This window comes from Thermothielavioides terrestris, chromosome 2 (genome assembly GCF_000226115.1).
Source record: "Thermothielavioides terrestris NRRL 8126 chromosome 2, complete sequence".
NCBI lineage: Eukaryota > Fungi > Ascomycota > Sordariomycetes > Sordariales > Chaetomiaceae > Thermothielavioides > Thermothielavioides terrestris.
This window is the reverse complement of record NC_016458.1, coordinates 7,021,080-7,039,300: the sequence shown is the minus strand read 5'-3', so window position 1 is coordinate 7,039,300 and position 18,221 is coordinate 7,021,080. Positions and strand designations below refer to the sequence as shown.

The 18,221-nt window shown below is 57.2% G+C and overlaps 3 protein-coding genes across 3 annotated transcripts; 1 reads left to right on the top strand and 2 right to left on the bottom strand.

Moving 5' to 3' along the window:
* Nucleotides 1–395: 395 nt before the first annotated feature.
* THITE_2047131 (uncharacterized protein) lies at nucleotides 396–3,823 on the bottom strand (the record flags this gene model as incomplete). Its single annotated transcript, XM_003653099.1, has 4 exons — nucleotides 396–1,953; nucleotides 2,093–2,260; nucleotides 2,606–2,794; nucleotides 2,883–3,823. 4 exons carry the CDS (start codon nucleotides 3,821–3,823, stop codon nucleotides 396–398), a joined length of 2,856 nt encoding a protein of 951 aa, XP_003653147.1.
* Nucleotides 3,824–5,676: 1,853 nt separating this feature from the next.
* Nucleotides 5,677–6,953, top strand: THITE_2088288 (uncharacterized protein; the record flags this gene model as incomplete). Its single annotated transcript, XM_003653098.1, has 2 exons — nucleotides 5,677–5,739; nucleotides 6,582–6,953. The coding sequence occupies 2 exons, from the start codon at nucleotides 5,677–5,679 to the stop codon at nucleotides 6,951–6,953; spliced, it is 435 nt and encodes a 144-aa protein (XP_003653146.1).
* Nucleotides 6,954–9,316: 2,363 nt separating this feature from the next.
* On the bottom strand, nucleotides 9,317–11,831 carry THITE_2115249 (uncharacterized protein). Its single transcript, XM_003653097.1, has 3 exons — nucleotides 11,298–11,831; nucleotides 9,795–11,248; nucleotides 9,317–9,728 (listed from the first exon to the last, which is right to left on the bottom strand). The coding sequence occupies exons 1-3, from the start codon at nucleotides 11,685–11,687 to the stop codon at nucleotides 9,467–9,469; spliced, it is 2,106 nt and encodes a 701-aa protein (XP_003653145.1). The 5' UTR covers nucleotides 11,688–11,831; the 3' UTR covers nucleotides 9,317–9,466.
* Between the last annotated feature and the right edge of the window lie 6,390 nt (nucleotides 11,832–18,221).

Genomic DNA, 18,221 nt, shown 5'->3' with positions numbered 1-18,221 from the left:
TATACACACAATGACAAACATCAATAAAATCATAATACCATTCCCCATATGCCATGTGCGTGAGTGAAGAGATGAGACCATAACACATCCAATCATAAACGGGTCATGAACACATACGTAGATAGCCCCTCGCCGCCCGGTCTTCGCCCCAACCAACGACAACGACGATGAATTCCATAGCCCCTGCTCAAAACCAAAGGTAGATGATAGACAGATAGGTAGCTTCGATAGATGGTTAGATAGATGATAGATGGCCGTCATTACCCGTAACCGTGAAGATTAGATCCCAGAGCTGAAACGTTTCCTGTCGGACTTGACAACGGAGAGACCAAGGATCGGCAGGAACAGAAATGGTGATTGAAACAAAAGGGGTGATGGGAAGAGCGGGGGTGTTGCTATTGCACCACTGTAGGGGTCTGCTCGCCTTCGGGCAAGCCCGGCTCGACGTAATGCACCCACTCGGAGACGCGGTGCATGCCCCTGCCGACGCCGGCCAGGCCGGCCAGCACCGACGACTTGGGCTCCTCAAGCTTGCTGTGCTCGCGATGTGCGTGCGGCGGGCGCCGCTTCACGTTTGGCGCCCGAGGCGAGCCGGCGTTGATGGCATTGACGTCCAGCATGTCGTGATGCATCGGATGCATCATGCCCATCCCGGGAGGAGGATGGGAGTGGGGGTGCACGAGAGGGTGAGCGTGAGGATGCGGATGAGGGTGGGGAGCGGGCGGAGCACCGAACCAGTCGTCGGGGGGGATGGCGCCTCCGTGCATGCCGCCTGGGGCGTAGACGTCTTCGTCCATGGTGTGGTGTCTTCGTAGATGGGTCACCACGGGGACCGGGCCATGGACAGCGGGAGGAGGAACAGGCGCCATGGGCATGCCGACGCCGATGTGCGTAGCAGCCCGGGTGACGGGTGGCGGCGCACGAGTGGGGCTCAACGGACCCAGGGTGCCAGCTGGGCCGAAAGGGCCGGCCGGCCCAACAGCAGCAACCGGACTAGTTGGAGCAACAGGGCTCTGTCTGCTCTCGGCTTTGAACCGGTCGGCAAGACGCCTCTCGAGCGACGTGGCCCGCCGCCTATCGGATGACGGAGCCCGGAGCCTCTCAGCGGAATGGACGCGCCGTCTCTCCTCTGGCGCCGGCATGGGCCGCTCGGGCGACGGATAGCGAGTGGGCAACTGCTGCCAGGTCTCGGGCGATGTAGGCCGCGACTCAGACGGGAATGTATGCCGCCTGTCCCGGGACCGAGGCCGCCGTTCCGGCGTGAAGGGGTGCCACTGGCTGGGCGAGCGGTCGCGGCGTCTCTCGGGTGGGTAGCTCTCCGCCGGGTAATCGTCAAATCTCTCCGGAGATGCGTAGCGCATTCCCCGAAGTCGTTGGGCGGCAGAGACATAGTCAAAGCCAGGCTCCGAGCGATCAAACGCAGGACGCGACAGTGGTGGCTCGAACGCTGAGCGAGGCGGCGGCGGCGCGGGTGGAAGGTGTGCTTGCGGCGGTGACGGGGCGACGACAGTCGCCGCTCGGCGGTGGTAGTCATCCTCCCCAAACGATGCGCCATAACTCCGGGGCTCGGCGCGGCGACGGCGGTCACGGGGACCAGGGACATCTTCGTGCAACTCATAATCTCGCCTGTTTCGATGATCGAAATCGGCATGGCTGCCGTGATGCCCGAATGCGTCCAAGGAATGCATCTTGCGCGCGAGGTGCTCGTCGCGCTGCTCGTACAGCCGGCGCAGGTGCACGTCCTCCTCGTAGCTTGATGGCCGCTGACGAGCGGTGGCACCCAGGTTGGGTCCAAAATCGGAGCGGAAGTCATGAGGTGAGCCCGGGCGGGAGTCAAACGAATGGGCCCGCGAAAGCGCCGCTCCGGCCCCGGACGGGTCCTCGTTATACCATGGGCATGCACACGTCTTCCACTTGTCTCCACACAGCAAGCAGAATTCAGCTCCACAACGGCTGCGCGAGAAGGAGGTGTTAGTCAGAAACCTGAGCCGGAGAAGGAGCAGGTCCACGAGAGAGCGGGGGAAGAAGGGTAGGTGAGGAAGGGCAGCAGCTCTGACCAGATGATATGATTACGGCCATCCCTGATCTCCACCGCGGCCTTGCAGCGGCGACAGCGCCGCCGCGGTTCCTGGATTGCCTCCTCGCCTCCCGGGCATTCAGGCTCTCGGTGCCACACCCCACCGCAGGAGCCGCAAACCTTGGTTCTGCAGCGGCTACACCTGGCGTGCCAACGGCCCCCCTCGCGACGCATGTCCTCGGGCTTGATCAACTCACCGCATCGCCGTGATGGACAGGCGAGGCGCTTTCTGCTGGCGTGCTCTCTGTATTTCAGGGCCCAATCCCTCTTGAAGCCTGCGTCAAACAAGAAATCGACATGCTCGAACGGAATGTCAGTGTCGCAGCATTGGGGCGGCAAGTGCTGCGCATCGGTGAGAGACGCGGTAAAGAGCTTGACAAGACACGAGTGGCACATTCGGTGGCGGCATTTGAACTTGACCGTCTTGCTAACAGGGGTACGGTCATTCCTGCAACGAACGCAGGTTGTGACACTAAGGCCCGGGTTAGAATGCAGGCGCGGTTCAGCCGGCTCCGGCGAGGCACTAACCGCTCGACTAGGTTCTCCAAGCGTGGAGGGCGGACGGGGGTAGGGGTCGCAGCAAGATCGGCGAAAAAGGTCGAATGCTTGGAAGAGCTCAGGCTGTAGGATGACGATGCATGGGGCCGTTTGAAGGACGAAGCGGGTCTCGAAGGAACATAGACGTCGGATTCATAATGCCTCCTCGACGGCCTGGCACTGTCAAACGGGGGAGAGGCACGATCAGCACACATGGCCCGGAGGCGCTGCCTGGGCGGTAGACAACAGCTGGCGGCGAACTACGAACCTTTTGGACCTCGACCGGGACCGTGTTTCATCAAGGCTGGGGGGACCGGAGACGATGATGTCGGTGGGCCGCCGATAGTGGTCGCGCCTAGTAGAAGGAGCGCGGGAGAGCGACCGATGCCTGGCGACAGACGGGGCGTACCTCGAGGCACCGTCCCCTTCCTCTTCGTACACCATCTCCGGGCGTCGGCTCAGGCGTTCATGGACCGAGTTTCGGGCAGAGGCCGGGCGAGCGGCGGACGGAGGGGGGGGCGCCATCGGTGCTGGCGGGAGGGGTTTGTCGCCGCGGGGTTGGATAACCTGCTCGTCGGCCGAGTCGGAGGTGGCGTCGGTGTCGTCTTCCGAGCCGGAGACGGAGGTCCTCGGGGAGCGGCGGGACTCGGGGGTTGACCGATAGCGGTGAGCGGACCGGGGGCTGGTGTCGTGGCGGGAGATGGTCTGGCGACTGACAGGCCGAGACGGGCCCGAAGGCGCGGCACCGTTGTCGTCTTCATCATCATCCTCTACCTCGATGATGCACGTTGGGCGCCGACGGGTGGGCGCCGATTCCCGCCTGGACACTGGAGCGTTGGGCGCGCGCATACTCCTGGAGCGCCCTTTCCCGTCAGGCGACCGCCGCGTGCTCTTGGCTGTGCTCCTGGCCGGGGCAGTGGTGTCGGAGGCCGCGTCGGAGGCCGTGTCGGACGGGGTGGAGCTGGGAAGATGCGAACGTCGTCGGCGTCGCTGTTTCCTGGGCAACGACGGTTGGGCGTCGTCAGTGTCGTCGGGCGACTCGACAATGTCCATGTCTATATCCCCATGTCGTTTCGAGCGAGGCGAGGCACGGGAGCGCAGCTCACTGCTTCGTGGCCAATCATTTGCGGCCTGGGCCTTCGATTTGCCGGCGTGCTTCCTTCGCCGTGGGCTGCTGGGCCCGCCCTGCTGCTCCTCGACGGCGGCCATTCGTCGCGCGGTCAGCCCCGGGGCTGCAGCGGCAGCAGCAGCGGCAGCGGCAGTCGAGGTGAGTGCGACGAGGCCCTCGAGGGTTCCTGTGTCGGTCTGGCAATCGCGGCAGGGACGGCGGGTTTGGAACGGAGGGAATCGAGCTTGCCGGCCAGCTGGTTGCGTGTGGTTGGCCGGACAAGCGGGCGGGCGATGGCGGCAGCGATTGGGCTCGGGGAATGCTGGTCGTGCATTGCCAGCTCAACACTCCCAACACGGATCCGGACAACAAGGCATTCGACCAGGCCACCCCGGCTCGCTGGTGCTCGGCCCGGCAGCAGCAACAGGAGCCTGATAAAAGCCTGATAAAAGCCTGACAAGGCTCGCCGGGGGAAGGGGGAAGGTTGGGTGCTTTAGGCACCGTTGGAGGGGGATGTCGGACTGGCCCGACGACGAGCGGGTGCGAGTGCGGGTTGAGCGTGAGGAGTGACGGTGTGCTGGGGGGAGGCGGGGAGGTCCTTGGCGCCTCACTCGTCACTCCAGGGGATCCGCTCCATTCCCTCCTGCCATGAGCTCCACAACTCGGAGACCAACCCTGACGTTCACGTCCGGACGGGAAAGGAATGAGACAGGTCGGGGTCACACAGACCTGACAAGAGCGCAGCGTGATTGCTCCTGCGAGGTGCAAAGCACAATCTCATAGACGGCGATATTAGGCAGTTCAGGTCAGCTGCTAGCCCGTTCACGTTCAAGGTGGCAGGTCCAATCGCGGGACGAGAGAAAATGGGATGGCGGGAACATCCGTGGTGCGATGTGATGGCTCATGTGATTTCAGGGCTGCCCCCTGCAACGCCAGCCCCGCATTTCGCTTGGGAAACGGTGGAGCTGAGAACGACAGCGAGAGTCTGGAATTACTGGCGCACAACACTGCAGTTCAAGTGCAATGCCTCGGGGACGACGGGAGGTACCTAGGCTGCAGAAAACGGCAATCCTGAACCCCATTTTCGGAAGGCCGGTGCGCCCCAGAAAAGTGAAAAGGCCCCAAGTCAAATATACTCGCCGGGGCCTATGGGACCACACTAGAGAATCTGTTAACAACTACCTGATGTTGGATACTCACCTGCGCGAGTTAGCTGTTAGATCGCCTGGGTCTCTCAGACAGCACGAGGTAGCGTGCGGCAGAACAACTGCAGACCGTCGCCAATCGTTGCAACATCACCCCAAGCCGGGCTGAAACGTGCCAAGTCACTTTGTGTTCCCGTTAGCCAGCGGCACGAAGAACGATGTCGAGCAAGAATGTCACGATCCGTCGTGCCCCAACCTGATCTTGCGCGGTGGAACGTAACGCACGAGCGGTGTTCATCTCCAAGACAGCTTGACTTACTCCAACCCCGCAGACGTGTCTTGTCAACATAACCCAAAGAGCCGACGGTGAGGAATCATGAGCGCGAACCAGTCACGCCGCCGCACCGACCCGGGCTCAGGTCCCGACCCTGGTGGCAACGCCGGACCAAAAGCTGTACAGCACGTTACCTCACCGAGGAAGAGTACTCGCCCGGGACAGCATGCGGTTGGTCGAGATCCTGCCGGCTGCCGTCCACGACGATGACCCCGTGGTGTGTACTCTCAGCGAGGTCGCCTTTGGCAGCCGGCCCAAGTTTGAGGCTCTGTCGTACATGTAGGGCACCGAGTTGGCCGACGAGCCCATCATTCTGAACAGCTTCGCATTTGAGGTCAAGAATGACCTCCTGGGCGCGCTCCTCTTCCTCCGCCGCCAGGCCGCGTCCGGCACGGCGCATCCCCTGTTCTGGATCGGCGCCTTCTGTATCAATTAGAAAGACGTGGCGGAGCGGAACCGGCAGCTCCTGATCATCATGGAGCAGATTTACTTCAGGGCCACAATGGTTGTGCTCTGGTTCGGTAGCAACAGGTACACCGTGAGTCAAGCGGTAAACATCCAGTGACGGCTTACCCTGTAAACCGCAAGATGCTGAAGAAAATCAAAATAGCAGTCTATATATTGAGAGGTTTGAACCCCCATTTAGCTCTGGATGGTGGGATTGTTGAGTCTTGAACTTATAGAGTTTATCTTTCTCCTTTCAACCCAGCCTTGAAAGCTACCTAGCAGAGGAGGTAATCTGTAAAGGGGGAGTTTGACCCCAAGTCCGAGACATAGGCAAGTCCTTTACCTGTGCCAAAGTAGAGCTGAGAGGCTTGTAATCACCAGTCTTAGCTGTAATCCATACCGCCTATCGCCTTCAATAGCAACGGGGCTGCCTGGGAGCAGCCAATTATCCCAGTAGGTCCGAAGTGCCACTGTTCATGGGAACGCAAGTCAACTTCAATTAGTTTTAGGACATAATGTCCGCTTAGTTAGGTCTGCACCATAGGACACTATCAACGATTTTCAAAACTGCTGGAAAATAGTCGGAAGTACATCGTCCTGGATCCTCCATATCGTTCGTGGCATTCGAGCGGCGTAGCGGTTTCAACATCACCGGACTCCATGTATCCGGATAACGATTCCATTGCGATCGCAGGAGAGGGATCGGTAGTGCCGTGGCATGGGAGTTCGGCTATTACGGCGACGCACATCTGTATCAGCAGTCCTCACAAGTATATCCTTTTATCCTTCGTCTCCGTCTCCGTGTCGTCCTTCCCTAATCCTCCGGTCCGTTTCGTTCGCTCCATCATCCCACAAGGTCTCCTTACCCGCACCCTCTCGCTCGAAAACTCCACGGAAAGTAGTGAGTCTGACCCTAATCACAATTCAACATAGCCAACGAGCACGTGCGCGTTGCCCAAGGGCAAAGGGAGGACCTGCTGTCCAACCTGGTCGACCGGCTGGCCCGCGACCTGCCGGGCGCCGCGTACGGCGAGTGGCCGGTGCTGCCGGGCCGCCTACGACGCCGGCTTCTACGCGGTCACGTACGCGCTGCTCGTCAACGCCGTCAACGCCCTGGCATATTGGCCCGTCGACCGGCTTGGCCGTCCGGAACCGGACCTAGCGCGCGACATGGCGGTGTTGGCATACATGGGTCCCAAGGAGGTGCCCCTGGCTGCCTTGGTCCTCGCCGCCATCAAGACGGCCTACTTGCTGTTCTTCGCATCGCCACGCAGTTCACGCCAGGTTCTCTTCGGGTGCCTCTAGTGCCGCGCCCTCGTCACTGTTTCAAAGCAGCCTTTCCCCTGCAATGATGTTGCTCAAAATCACGGAATATGTGGTTCCTCGAGGACGAATCCTGACTTGTGAAAGGGTGAATGTGAAAACCATGATACTTAATCATTATACAACAACTCCACAGATGCCTATCTATCATATATATTTACTCTATGTTGCTCTCGCATCGCAATGCTGTTCTACGCGCTGCCCACCGTTGTAGCAGGTTGCATATACAGACGACTTGGCTACATACACATCTTGGCCAGCCGGGCGAGAAAAAACCTCTACAGGTTCCACCTTTGCCGGTTTAGGTCTTGATTAACTACACACAAATGCGCTCCGGCCCTGTCTAGGGGGCTGTGTGTGACGGAGCGAGGTAGCCCTCCGGATCGGGCCGTCTCGGGATCAAAGCAGCAATGGCGGAGGCAATCTGATGTTGTTCGCGGTCGGGGTTGGCCAGGTCCGTCTCAAATCCAGAGCGGCGACCGAGTCTTGATTCGGGGTGCCCAGGGCTGGCAGGGTTCCATCTTTGGCTGGCTGGATGGAGGAGTGTCTATGCAATACCGATCCGATAGTTAAAGCTCACCGCATGCCCCGAGATGCAGCCTTCTTCATGGTACTCGATTTTTTTGCATCCAAAAGAGAAAGGGGACCCGAGTGCTTCGTACTCGGTTGATTGTCGTATGATCCGAACAGAATCCACGCCAAAGCAAAGAAAGGAAAGGCTGAGCACAGATCAGATCATCAGCGACCAAGTGCCCCCGTCTCCCCAGCCAAGTGCACAGTAGTGTGCTTAAATAACCACACTACACTACTGCGTGACAAGTGTCCGTCACGCTTGACAAACATGACGGCTGTCTCAGCAGGTGGAGAACGCGGCCCCCTCCAATTTCCCTTCCCTAACCCAGCCAAGACACCTCCAACTTGTGAAGGTGGGCTGCTACCGAGCAGTAGGCAGAGCGAGCAGTGCACGCAGAAGAAGCCAGAAGAGAAAAAAAACCGCTCATAGCCGGGCAGGCTGACTTGGCGGTGACAAAGCCGAGATGGGCCCGATAAAAGCTGGCCGATCTTACCTCACCATTCCTGTTCCCTACGTGCGGCGCGTCCCAGCCCGGGACTCCTCGCATTGTGGCTTCGGAAACGGGGCCCGGAAGACGGGGGGATGCAGAACAGGTGGGGAGAAGATCCGGGGGAAAGTGGGGTTTTCGGGGCGATGCGAGAACCTTGACCCCGCAACACCGTTGCGGTAGGTCATGGCCATCCACCAAGACGGTTGCGAACAGAAGGAGATAAAAATAACTAGGGGTTAAATGCCGCCCACGGATATCCCGCTCGGTTTGTCTTGAGATCTCTCATCCACATGCTGAAGCACTGGACGCCGGCAGTTGGAGCGGCGAAACGAGGGGTTTTCCAAGGGATATGAACAAGGTCCAAGCCAATACTCATCTATACCAAATCGCGTTACTGGACCAATCCTCAAAGACACAATACATCGTCGGGTGCGAGAACCCCTGGGGATATATCCGCCAAACGAGACAACGCCGAAAGTGAAAACCCCGACTCGTATCCAAAACGTAGATATCCTCAAGAGGTATCCCAGCTCAATCAACTCCAAACGGTGACGGTGTATTGCTGCCAGTTTTCCCCCAATTGAGTTTCCAGAGAAAGGCGAAGAAAAATGGCCCAGAGGACCAAGATGCAAAATAAGAGGACAGCCCCCCCAACCGGGTGATTTCCGAGATGGGGTGCATGAAGAACTGAATGCGGAGAGCGGGGATGGAAAAGAGGAAGCGGCATCTCGGGCCGTGAGGGCCGGATCCAAGGTCATCAGCAGCCTCGCTCCCACACCCGGCCGATTTTTGACTCGCTCCGGGGAAACGCGGTGTGCAACCCAAGACTGAACCCGCAGGTTTCGACTGGTGATTTGCTGCAGCGCAACCCGATGCTTGAGTGCACGCCCAGTTCAAAAACGGCCACTTCGCCATATCCTGGCTTGCGAGACTGAAGTCGCCGGGGATAGGTCGAATGGACAGAGGCTGGTGTTTTTCTTTTTTCTTTCGTCCTGCGAATGAGAGGGATGTAGCAGGGACCCCGGACACCCCACTTCCCCGCCATCGTCTGCGCCTGGCAGCAGGTGCTCTCCGGGGCGGGGGATCAGAGCCGCCGTCTCCTTCCCGCGTAGGCCCCGTCCAGGCGTCGTAACGGCTCTAAGTCAGGCCTCGTAATGGGTCCAGGGTAGGCACTTTTGACAGACGAGCCCGTGCAGAAGTTGCTCCCGCGGGGAGGGAGGCGTATGCAGCGGCTCCATGCGACCTGCCGTAGGCGAATTGCGGGTCGTGGGGCTTACCTTGCGAAGCAGGCAGCCCCTAGTCTTTCCCTGGCGTCCGGGAGCGTGGACGAGTTCGTGTTGCATGGTAGACTGATGACAGACACTGCTCGGCGATCAAGGCCACGCATGCCCGGAGGCGGGGGTTCCTGACGGGGGGTGACCCAGACGCTGCTCAACCGCTAAGGAATGCCCGTCGCCTGACTTCGGCTTCCTTGATGATCTCGGCCGAGAGGCTCAGACTCGGCGAGAGGACGGCGTAGCGTTCGATCTCCATGACCACATCATTGATGATCTGGTCGATAGCCTCGCGATGCGGCACGAGGCTCCAGAGAATGGTGGATAGCGAGGGTGACATGGTGGCGCCCATGACGAGGAGGGTCTGCGAGACTATGGAGAGGGCGCCCTGCCAGAGGTACGGCATATGCCCGGCGTGACTGCGGCCAATTGGTTAGATTGCGAGGCGAGTTGGCCAATGAGAGCGACGGCAAACAAAAACTTACTGTGCCGTGATATGCTCCAATTGCCGGATGGAGGCTTCGAGGCACTTGGTGCAGTTGTCCCGCACGGCAGGGTCCAGTATCGCCTGCTCGTTGTCCAGAACGGCGAGGATGTAGGGCCGGTAGATGATGGTTCGGCAGGCAAAGAAGCGCAATCGCAGCACCGTCTGCACCGGATCCGGCAGCATCGTGCGCGTAAACGGGAACTGCAGCGGGACCGGCAGGCTCTCATACCACTGGGTCAGCTGGAAGTCCAGCTCGGCAACGACCGGCTCCAGGCTGGTTGTCGATGCCATCGAGTCCTTGGAGTAGATGAGCTGGCTGACGCGGTTCAAGAGTCGCCGCAGCGCGATTTCCGCCAAGAAGTACCACAAGTCGTCTCGTCCGACCGCTTCCTGTTCATCCCCCTCGAAGCCGCAGGGTAGCCCGACGTTCTCCTCAAAGGCCACGACTCCCGAGTGCGGCAGATCCAGCTCGGCCAGCAGGTCGCTCTCGAAGAGGAGCGCGTTCCAGTAGATTCGCTCGATCAACTCCCTCTGGTCGGGCGGCACCCGATTCGGCGTCATGAGCAGGAGCTGCAGCTTCGTGCTCGTGGTGCACAACAAGTTCCAGGCTTCCAGGGGCCTCACCAGGTAGAACAGGTACGCGGCGGCAAGCAGGTGGCACTGCGCCGCAAGCACGCTGTTGGAGGTCATCATGCCTGGCAGCAATGACCAGGCGGCCGTGAAATATTGAAGTCCTGGCGGATCCTCGTGGGGCACGATCCGCGATATGCTTCCGCGCAAGCTCGCCTGCCCGAGCGCTAAAACGAGCAGCACGATGCAGCTTTCGGGGCCTTCTCTGAAGCCGTTGGAAAGCGCACTCCTGTAGTGGCTGCGCCATGTGTAGGGGTTGACGCAGGCATACCAGACGTTGACCCGGTCAAAGTAGGCCTCGATGTAAGCACTCGTGTTGGACAAGTCGACGCAGGGAGTCTTGGCGAGCGAGTGCAGCGGTTCGCGGGCCATCTCGAGCTGGAGCAGGATCTGGGGGTCATAGGGCCGCGACACCAGGTCTCGGATCAGCGGCCACTGCAGCAGGTGCAGAGCCGCGTTGGTGTGAACTTTGGGCATCGTCGAGATGTTGGTGGCCGTCGCAGACCAAGTCCCGAGGCCGCCGCTGGGAATGACAGAGACGAAATTGCTTGGATTTGGCATCATCAAGTTATCGCCGCTCAAGCCGGTGCCGTTGCTCATGTTGGGAGAATCGTGCGACAGGCTCATCCCGTTGGCGTGGCCGACCAGGTTCATCTGGAGCAGGTTCTCGATCCTGTTGAGGCGCTCTAGGATGAGCTTGTCTCCGGCGTCCAGCTTGATGCCGGGCTCTCGGTAGATGCACTCGGCGCCTAGCTCGGTACACAGCTTGCACTTGGGTTTCGTGCCGTCGCAGCGCGACTTTCTCGAGCGGCAGACTTCGCACTACAAAGCGGTCAGCACAGGAGCCCAGCAAGGCAGCGAGACCACATACGGCAATGGTGGCTCTCCGCCTCGGATAGTCCACTGCGGCGTCTGTGTTTCTCCTCTTCAGCGGATTGATGCTTTCCTCGCTCGTAGATTTCGGGATGCCGTTGGCAATGCTCTCGGGCCGGTTGTCGGACGGCTGTGATAGATTCCGCGCCTTTTGGGCTGAACCGAGGATGCCCTCCCGACTGAAGCTTGGGGTCCGAGCCGACTTGAGTGAGTTTGGCGACTTCAACGTGTTCGCGCCATTGGCACCGGCGGCCAGCTGGGGCGAGGGAATCTCGATCGAGAAATCCCGGTTGGGTAGCGGGAACTGCCTGGCGACACCGGCGGCACCGGCAGCCGTTGTCATGGTGGCGGTCGCCGAATGCGGAGAGTCGCCGTTAGACGACGGCATGGCGAATGTAGCTGTAGACTGTGAGTGCGGCGCCCGCTCTCTGATATTATGCCTCGAGGGACCGAGGTAGCCAGATAAAGGGTCGGGAGTGGGCAGTGTTCTTGGTGTCGGGTCCCTCCCAATCGACGACCAGTCAGTGATAGCGGCTGCTCCCAGCACCGACCGGCGGAAGTTTCAGACGCCGCAAGCACCGTAAACCCTGTGACTCGTTTGCTGTCGAACTCGCATTATCGAACCCGCTACCAACAAGACCAGAGAGCCAGTGCCGGGTTACTGGGCGGCGAACGAATGGCGCGATGTTCCGTCGGGTCAGGCGAAAAGTGGTCAGGTGTGGGAAAGTATGAAGGGTGGGAAGGTGGGAAGCTTCTCCGAGATCTTGGGGATTGGAAAGTGGAGGATTCATATCCCATCCACCACGCAGGGTCAGCCTTTGCCGATCGCTGGGGGGGGGCGCACCGGAGAGGTAACGTCCATACACTACTGCACCGGACCACGTCGGCCCCCCAGGAATCGCCAGCCACGGCCGGCGCGTATCAGATGGAATGGCCGGAAGTACACCACTGCCTCCACCACACATTGAAGTTACTCAATAACGTAACGAACGTTCCTGGAACCGCTTTAGTGTGCCTTTGCGGGGGGGACCCGCCAGTTCAGCCAGCTGGGCCAGTTATTCGACGAAGCAGCGGCCATAACGGAGACGGGACGGTGGGGAGCAAGGGTGGTCTGCGCTAGCGCAGACCGGGGTGAAGGGACAGAGCGGCGTCTGGACGAGGGCCCCTGTCGGAGGGTTGCATGGACACTCCAAAGAAGGCGCGTTGTGGGGTGCGTCAATGTCGCTTTCATCAGACGGACTTGGGTTGCCATCCATGGATGTTCTCGGGAATGCTTGAAGCTGATGAGCGACTAACGTTAGCGTGCGAGAACGGATCTCGCGGTTGTTGAGCATGTCCGGGGCCCTCTTCAGGTTCTTGGGGTGGGCGCATGAAGCGATCCACAGCGAGTCCGTGTCCTCGCTAGCGAACAAGTGATGAGCCGCAATGACTATCACACCGCTAAGCGTGACCGTTGTCTGAACTAACATAGCGAGACGCCTCGTCGAAAATGAAGGGGAATCTCGTGTGGTGTTGATACCTCTCTGAGTGCAAGGACTACGGACTGAAAACGCGGGGGTGGGGGAAGGGTCGGGGCGCTGGACCGCTTTGCTGCTGCTGACCTCAAGCTCCGCACCGCACCTTCCGCAGTTTCGAAGGAGCGCGCCATTCTACTTCCGTACACAGTACACGGTAATGTACACCCCAGTACTGTTTGAGAGACTGTGTCGATACGAACTTGGGCGTAACGCAACTCAACCATCTCCCTCGTTTGACAACTACCAGGTACTGCACCGACCTCATTTGGGATGAAGTGCATGACGTTCAGGCTGCCTTAGCTCAGTTGCGAAGCAGGCGTTTTGACATCACTACCTCCCTTACCTCCTGGATATATGTATACACAAGTCGGAGACATCTTGGAACACATCTGCGCGGACTGAACATGGAATCGGAATGCGCTACCGCGAACGTTAGTTGTTCACAGCAGGGTCGGAGTCAATGGTCAAGGCAAGGGATCTTCAAGTTGGCAACCCATCTGTCAGGTGCCCAGCTGGCAGTATGGATGAGGGCCCAAACGCTCTCATCTCGTCATGATCGGATGGCATAGCGGAGGATCCAATAGCACGCCGGGTGGGATGAGCGGGAGGCATGAACGTCTTGATGGCCAGAGTTCGGCTGGCCTTCTGGAGCGCAACCTCTATCAGCCTCTGCTTGGCTGGTCATTCTGGAATGTCCCAACCCCGAACGCGTCATTTTAACCTATCGCGTACCAACTACACGGTCTCGGGTCGGTGTTTCTCTATTGTCCTGCTCAGCCTCGTGCCAGGCTCAGTAGACATCTTGCTGTACGACAACGAATCTCACACCGGATCCATTTCAGCCCGACAAGAATGGGAACCCTTCCGCTTCCCCATTGTGTGTGCTACACGGACGAGAGGAGGGCAACACGGTACGCTGAAAGCTGCTGTCTCCCGCGTCCCGACCGTGAGGGCTTGACAGCCACCCTTGCAGCCAGCGATTTAGCATAAATCCGGCACTTGGCAGCGTCGCTCCTCGCAATCTTTTGGCACCCGAACCACGTCAGCCCCAGCACGGGGCACTCCGCATTGTCAACGCTACACCAGCAGACAGACAATCATGGCCGGGCAGCAGAAACCTTCGAGAAGCAGCTTGCAATTTCACCCCACGTGAGGCGCTACACTAGTGTACCTGGCAGTTAGGTACCTGGGTGCTAAAATGTAATCCATACTGTGATTTAGTGCATGTTACCAACCTGGAACTGTGGTAATTCGCCAGTTACCTAGTGTACTAAGTTGTTCACTACCTGGTACCTTGCCTCTTGCGTGCACAGCAGGAAGAGTACGGACAGGGCGGTTTCATTTGCGTGGCTGCGCGCTGCGCTGATATTGCCTCGCACAGTACTCTTCGCTCCTGACACAGTCCGCTTGTCCGCTAGTTAGCGTATTACACGAGACGGTTAGTTAGACCCTGCTTGGTTGAGGTTGCTGTACTTTCACTTTCTGTGTTGCAAGCCGTTACACAGTAGAAAAGATACCGACTGGCTCAGAAGGTCATGTGAATGCAGCTCTTAACTCGCCGTCTTAGCAGCTTGCTTACCCGGTATAGAAGCAACTCCTTCCTTCGCCCTTACGCGAAGAGTCTCGTGAGCAAGCGACCCACCTGAAAATCGCCACCTCCGCCCAACAAGCTGTTTACTCCGTCCTGCATTACACTACGCAGAAGGACCGCCTCGTTGTGTTGCGCAGTGTTGTGTCAGGAGGAGTGTTCGAAGTACGGCAGGGGGGGAGGGGGGAACGTCCTATTTCAGGCAACCCAGAGATTGGGTGGGCATTCAGCGGGCGGGGTGGGGCATCTCGAGATGAGGGAACCGAGTTTTGCTCGGGACTGGGGCCTTCTGCCGTGCCACATCTCTCGAAATGACCCACCAGCCTTGGGCGTATTCGTCCATCTCGAAATCAAGATCTCTGCGGTGTATGAGACGGCCCGAGACCGAGGCATGCCAGCTGCTTCACCGTCGCTGGCTGAGGTGTGAATTAGTGTACAGTACGGAGAATGCAGCGCGTCCCGTAGACTAAGGTAGTGTAGTCCAGAAAGCTAGCGTACTGTGAAAACATGAGAACCTGCCGTTACTGTGGAGGTAACTTCGCGTCCGGTTGTGGCTTGAACGCCGGCCTGGTAAGCGGCCAAAAGAAGGCGGTCGCTTCCACCGTAGGTACCCATTTCGGTTGTTCAGGCTAAGACATGGGTTGTAGTGACTTAGTCCAAACCTGCCACTGCAACGATCAGTAACCATTTCAAATGTAAAACTACCTATAGAGCCTAGTGATAGCAGATCTCAGTGAGATACATTTTAAAGGAGCATGCTTTATTGCCTATTTTGTTGTTGAGTTTGAGATATTGATTAGCTGCCCATTCTCTCTGTCACAGCTAACGCAGTGTACTGGACATAAGGAACATGAACTACCGAGAATTTCAAGTCCGGCGTAACTACCTTAGCGCGCTAGGGGGGGGTGGCAAAATGATCTCTGTTATAGTTTTCTAGAGCTAAAATAGTTTTCTAGTTTACAATATACTTTATACTATAAAAAGTATCACTACTACTATCGTAGAGCTAAAATTATTATATAGTATAAGAATAACTTATATAAATTATATATTTAATAATAAAATAATCACTATATTAGTTTTCTATTATATATATTTTAGGCCTATAGAAGGATTTTAAAGTTAAGCTTTTTTATAATTTAAAGATTTTTTTCTTTAAAAATGATTTTCTACTTTAAAGATTATTTTTTTTGAAAATGATTTTTTATTTAGAAAATTACTTTTACCTCTTTTATTCTCTAACCTATAGCCCTTAGCTTAAGCTCCTTAGATAAGTGTGAAATTCAAACCTAAATACAACTGTGAAATCGTAGTCTCGTAGTCTCGTAGTATAATAGTAAATCCGTAAGCTTATATTGTAAAGGCCTTGAGTTCGATTCTTCGTAGAGTCTAGTTTTTTCAACTTAAAAAAAAAAGAGAGGAGGAGAGAGGAGAAGAAAGGTAAGAAAAGGATAGAGAGCTTAGAATAGATAAAAGAGTTTACTTTATATATAGATAATAAAATTTTAAAAGATAATCTTTTATCTAAAAGTTAATTTTAAACTATATAAAACTATTTTAAATTCTAAGATTTTTTTCTTATTAATAATTATCTTTAATTATTAATATTAATATCTATTTAAAATAATTCTATTAGTAAAAGATTACTTTTACTATAAGATATTTTTACTTTTTAAATTCCTATTTTATTTGAATTTATCCTCTTCGTTGAAAATTATTTTCTGGAAAAGATATCTTGAATTCGGGACCGGTAGGCGCCTGTTTTCTAGGCGAAATATCTTGACGCTCCAAAATGGTCCCAGAGATCATTTTGCCACCCCCCCCTGGCGCGCTAAGGTACCAGGCACAAAAACTCCTCCTTCCTGTGGCTGACAAGCCAACATCCTTCTTCCTGCGCTGCGCACGTGCATCTGTCGTGCAGCTCAGCGGGTTCGTGGCTTGTTGAACTGGGATTTTGACTGGGCACCAAAGGGGGCTGTCGGTCCGAATGCATGCAATTAACTAGACCCATGTGCCAATGTCCCTCACCCCCATCCCGCCAAACGGGGAAGTGGCCCGCCCGACCAAGCCTCGCCCAAAGAATATCGGCTCAACGAGGGGCCCCATTCGACTTGGCCCACTCCCGTCAGTGCTCACAGCCGAGGCTGCCAGGTCCGATCCAGTCACACGCACACTGCCTGGACTCGCGCCCGTCACCACGCCACAGCAACTCGCTATGATGAATTGATGAGCCGTCTGCAGAAATCGGGGCGCGTGGGCTCCTCTGCGACCGGGGCTCCTCGAAATGAACGGCCGGCTACGCAAACGGATACGATACGGAATACACAGTGGGAAGCCCCAGAGCATGAACTCCGCAGGAGGGAACGGGACTGGTCATGGGACTCCCAAATCCGCAACGACATATTAATCGGCACACGCCACCAGACAGTCGTTCGTTCCTCGTCTAGACCGTTGCCAAGGCTGCAGCGACGGGAGTCGATATTGCAGGCCCTCTTCCAAATCCCGTTTTGGCACCAGCTGCCGTGCGGCTCGCGGCTGAGGTTCTCCCCTCAATGCTAAACTCCCCACACCGTCCACAGGAAGGTACCTATCCCACTGCGCATTGCGCAGGTCATTCGCGACACTATCCGCTCCCAAACGCAGGGCGTCCCTTTCGCTTCGAGTCCTCTTCAGCGCGGGGGTGGCTGTGGGGCCTCGTCAAACGAGCTGTCATGCTCGGACGGCGAAAGCCTCTCCCGCGGCGCTGCGGTTGTGCTGTTGCGTTGCATCCGAGCGCGGTTACCAAGTCCGCCAAGGCTCAATCAATCGTGAGGGAACTTGACGATTGCCGGCAGCCGCCGTCACAGCCGCCGCATCCGGATAGCTCTTTTCCAGCCCGAGGGTTCGATTAATCATCCGAAATCAGTACCGGCTGCTTCGGGGTAGGCCGTGCAGACGAACCGGAGTCGACCGCTTTCACCTTGACTGCGACGCTACCTTCTTCGGCTATCGTTCTGGAACCCAAGTGTCCATTCTGGACGTCGTGGCGCCGCTCTCAGGTGCGGTCAGGTGTTGCAGCGCTCCAAAGGTCTCTGGCTTACACGCGTCTCAGCCGCACGATGCGCTCCAGAACGAATCCGTCCCGGAGCCTGGCAGCAACCTCGTCTTCTGGGGAATCTAAGAGGCATAACAACGTGGATACAGAATGTATTACACAGGGACCGCGTTACCGCTTCGCTGCAAGTTCGAACTCCGTTTCCGTCCCGAAATAGCATCTCCTTCGCCTGCCGTTCCAGGTCCATCGATCGACGCAGCACGAGCATTTCGGTGGCGGTCGACCAGGTTCACCATTTACTGCAAGAGCGCAGCTCGTCTCCGCCCTCCTCTTCCCCATGTTCGCTCTCGCTTCGCGAGCCAGTCGCTTGTTGCACCGGATTATCACGCCCCGACCCGATGTACTGTGCAGGTACATGCCTCGTCGTTCGGCGTCCATCCATGTGGGTATCAAACGACCACAGTGCTCTGTGAATCCATTTCACTTCCCTTTTGCACTTGCACTTAGTTATTGCGCGCGCGCAGGCCCGCGCCCATGAAGCGACATTCTCGGCAGGCACGCAGGTCGCGCGGCAATGCCGAACAGCATCTTCCGCACGGTCCACAGGCCAGGTACTCATCAACCGACCGCCCTCATTCTCGGTGCGCCGTGCAGGCAACCAACATCCATCAGCTGATAGCCATTGAGTGTCACTCTGTCTCCGTATGTATTGTATGTACAAGGTGCCCGATGACCTCGGGATACACAGAAACAGTCTCCGCGGACCACGTCTACATTGCAGCC